The sequence below is a fragment of the Engraulis encrasicolus genome, chromosome 7 (assembly GCF_034702125.1).
Source record: "Engraulis encrasicolus isolate BLACKSEA-1 chromosome 7, IST_EnEncr_1.0, whole genome shotgun sequence".
Taxonomy (NCBI): Eukaryota; Metazoa; Chordata; class Actinopteri; order Clupeiformes; family Engraulidae; genus Engraulis; species Engraulis encrasicolus.
Window position 1 is genome coordinate 7554746 of NC_085863.1, and position 2500 is coordinate 7557245.

The window sequence follows — 2500 nt, forward strand, 5'->3', positions numbered from 1 at the left end:
ATTAACAGAATGTTTGGGAAACAGCAAGAGGATTCATGTTTGGGAAACGTTGGTCTCCTGATGAACTACAACGCACCAAATCACATTTGTGACGGACGGCATGGAACAGAACAGCGGTCACGGCCAGGGAGAACAAAAGGTTGTGCGTAAATTCCAGCAAATCTGCCACTTATAGCCTTCTGCACAGCACAGCAATCAAAGCAGGGTGCACACAGCAATGTCTTATGTGGGGGGAAACAGGTAGGTAATAGGCTAGAGGATTGTGCTTGACACCTCCAGAAAAGTGTAGCCTACACAGATAAAACCTCCGACCCAAAGTAGCAGTTTTCACTCACAATACCCGTGTAATAGACTAAATCCCTTTGCCAACGTCTTGAAATGAGAATTAAGCTTTAATATTCGTTTTAACAGTTTGGAAACACACATGGACTAATTAAAATCGGTACTAATGGAGGAAAAATGACCGGAGATGCAGAGTTTTCCAAGTAAGGAATCTGTTAATGAATCGCTTCCTGATCACTGCGCTGGAGACACGCATTTAAAGCGACAGTACACTTTTTAGTCCATGCGGTAAATGATGCACAAGGCATGGTAATCTAATTATTTCAACTTTCCAACATAGTATTCTTTATTTTTTAAAAATTGAAATGTTTTGTTTAGCGTACTGTGGAATGTTCATTAAAATGTGAATTAAAAAAAAAAAAAACACCGAACCGTTATTGCAGCCGCCAGTTCCACATGCCCTCCATCACCACCCGGACCTGCCCCCCAAAATGTCTGTGCACGCCAGTGGTCACACTGCACTAGAAAAAGTGATGTAAAACACGAGTTAGGGGGTACTCATGGTACAACGAAAAGGCTTAGGGGGTACATGACACAAAAAAGGGAAACACTGCTCTAGCAGACCGCAGTTGGTGGCAGGTCGAAAGCAAGGAAGTGGCTCCAACTCACTGGAACTTCTGACTGCCTTACTAGGTTATATGTAGAGGCTAAATCAGTGTTTCTCAACCAGGGTGCCGGGGAAACGTGGCTGATAAATCAATTATGTAATATAATACATATTTGTCTAAATTAATAAATGAAGTCAGTGGAATCTTTCATCTGCCATTTACGCACAATAAAGTAAAATTAGGTCAGCCCAGTTAGTTGCAACTTCGAACGTAGGCTGTGTGACTTCTCCGAATGTGTTACTTTTCTAAGCTGGTGTGATATCGGATGCGATGCCAAGTTACGGCTTGATGGTTTAGGGTGCCTTGACATTTTTCATGAATTGAAAGGGTGCCTCGCCTAAAAAAAAACACTGGGCTATATACACGTACGTAATGTATCAGGCATTATTGGCACATGCTTTTGATCGTCAAACATTTGTAGACAATTGTGTCAAAATGGACCAGAGTAAGCCTACATTGTGACAAAAAAGTGTAGTGAAAATGACCTTTCAAAAAGTTAGGCAAGCGGCAGGTGCCTTAGCATCACCTCATCCCTCATCTCATCCCTCAACTATGACTGGAGCAGAGCAGGTACCACAGGGCGCGCGCACACACACACACACACACACACACACACACACACACACACACACACACACACACACACACACACACACACACACACACACACACACACACACACACACACACACACACACACAAAATCTGTAACGTGTGCATGGACATATATACTGTAGAAATGGTCAATACAGATGTGAAGATAGACGGAAGAGGTATTTACACACATAGACACACACACACAGCACACAACCCAACTGTACTCCTCACCTGAGCATTCATGAGACGTCTGAAAATATATTTTACGACTACTTGGCTCTCTAGGTAATTGGATGCCTAATTAAAGGTCCTGGATTTTACAGCCTAGGATATAAAAAGATAATGTATGTCTTGATGCATAGACAAGTCATGTCACACTGTGATGTGCACTACCATGACGTGCACTAATACACAAGCACATGTGCACACAGGCAGGCAGGCAGGCACACACACACACACACACACACACACACACACACACACACACACACACACACACACACACACACACACACACACACACACACACACACACACGGACACGGACACAAACACACACACAGGCAGGCACACACACAAACACACGCACACACATGCACACATGCACACACGCACACACGCACACACGCACACACGCACACACGCACACACACACACACACACACACACGGATGCACACACGGATGCACACCACCCCCCCACACACACAAGGACACACACACACACACACACACACACGGACACAGACACACGTACGCACGCGTGCACGCATATACACACAAACACAGCCGAGCTGCAGTGTACCAAAACAACCACAAGGTGGCACTTGGGAGCACTCGCTAGTCCATATACGGCTTGCCATGAAATGCGTCTCCTGGTCAAAATGGGTTAATCCTGAATAGGCTATTTTGCACACTTTGGTCTTTAGGCCTAAATAGCCTATAGCACATTCA

At 44.7% G+C, this 2500-nt stretch overlaps 1 protein-coding gene across 1 annotated transcript in view; it reads right to left on the reverse strand.

The window, feature by feature from the left end:
- The window catches only part of LOC134453318 (uncharacterized), a 5499-nt gene extending 3709 nt beyond the window's left edge, over positions 1–1790 (reverse strand). Inside the window, exon 1 of the mRNA XM_063204196.1 lies at positions 1779–1790. Coding sequence (XP_063060266.1) covers positions 1779–1790 — 12 coding nt within the window. The remainder of the gene's footprint in view (positions 1–1778) is intronic.
- Positions 1791–2500: the final 710 nt, after the last annotated feature.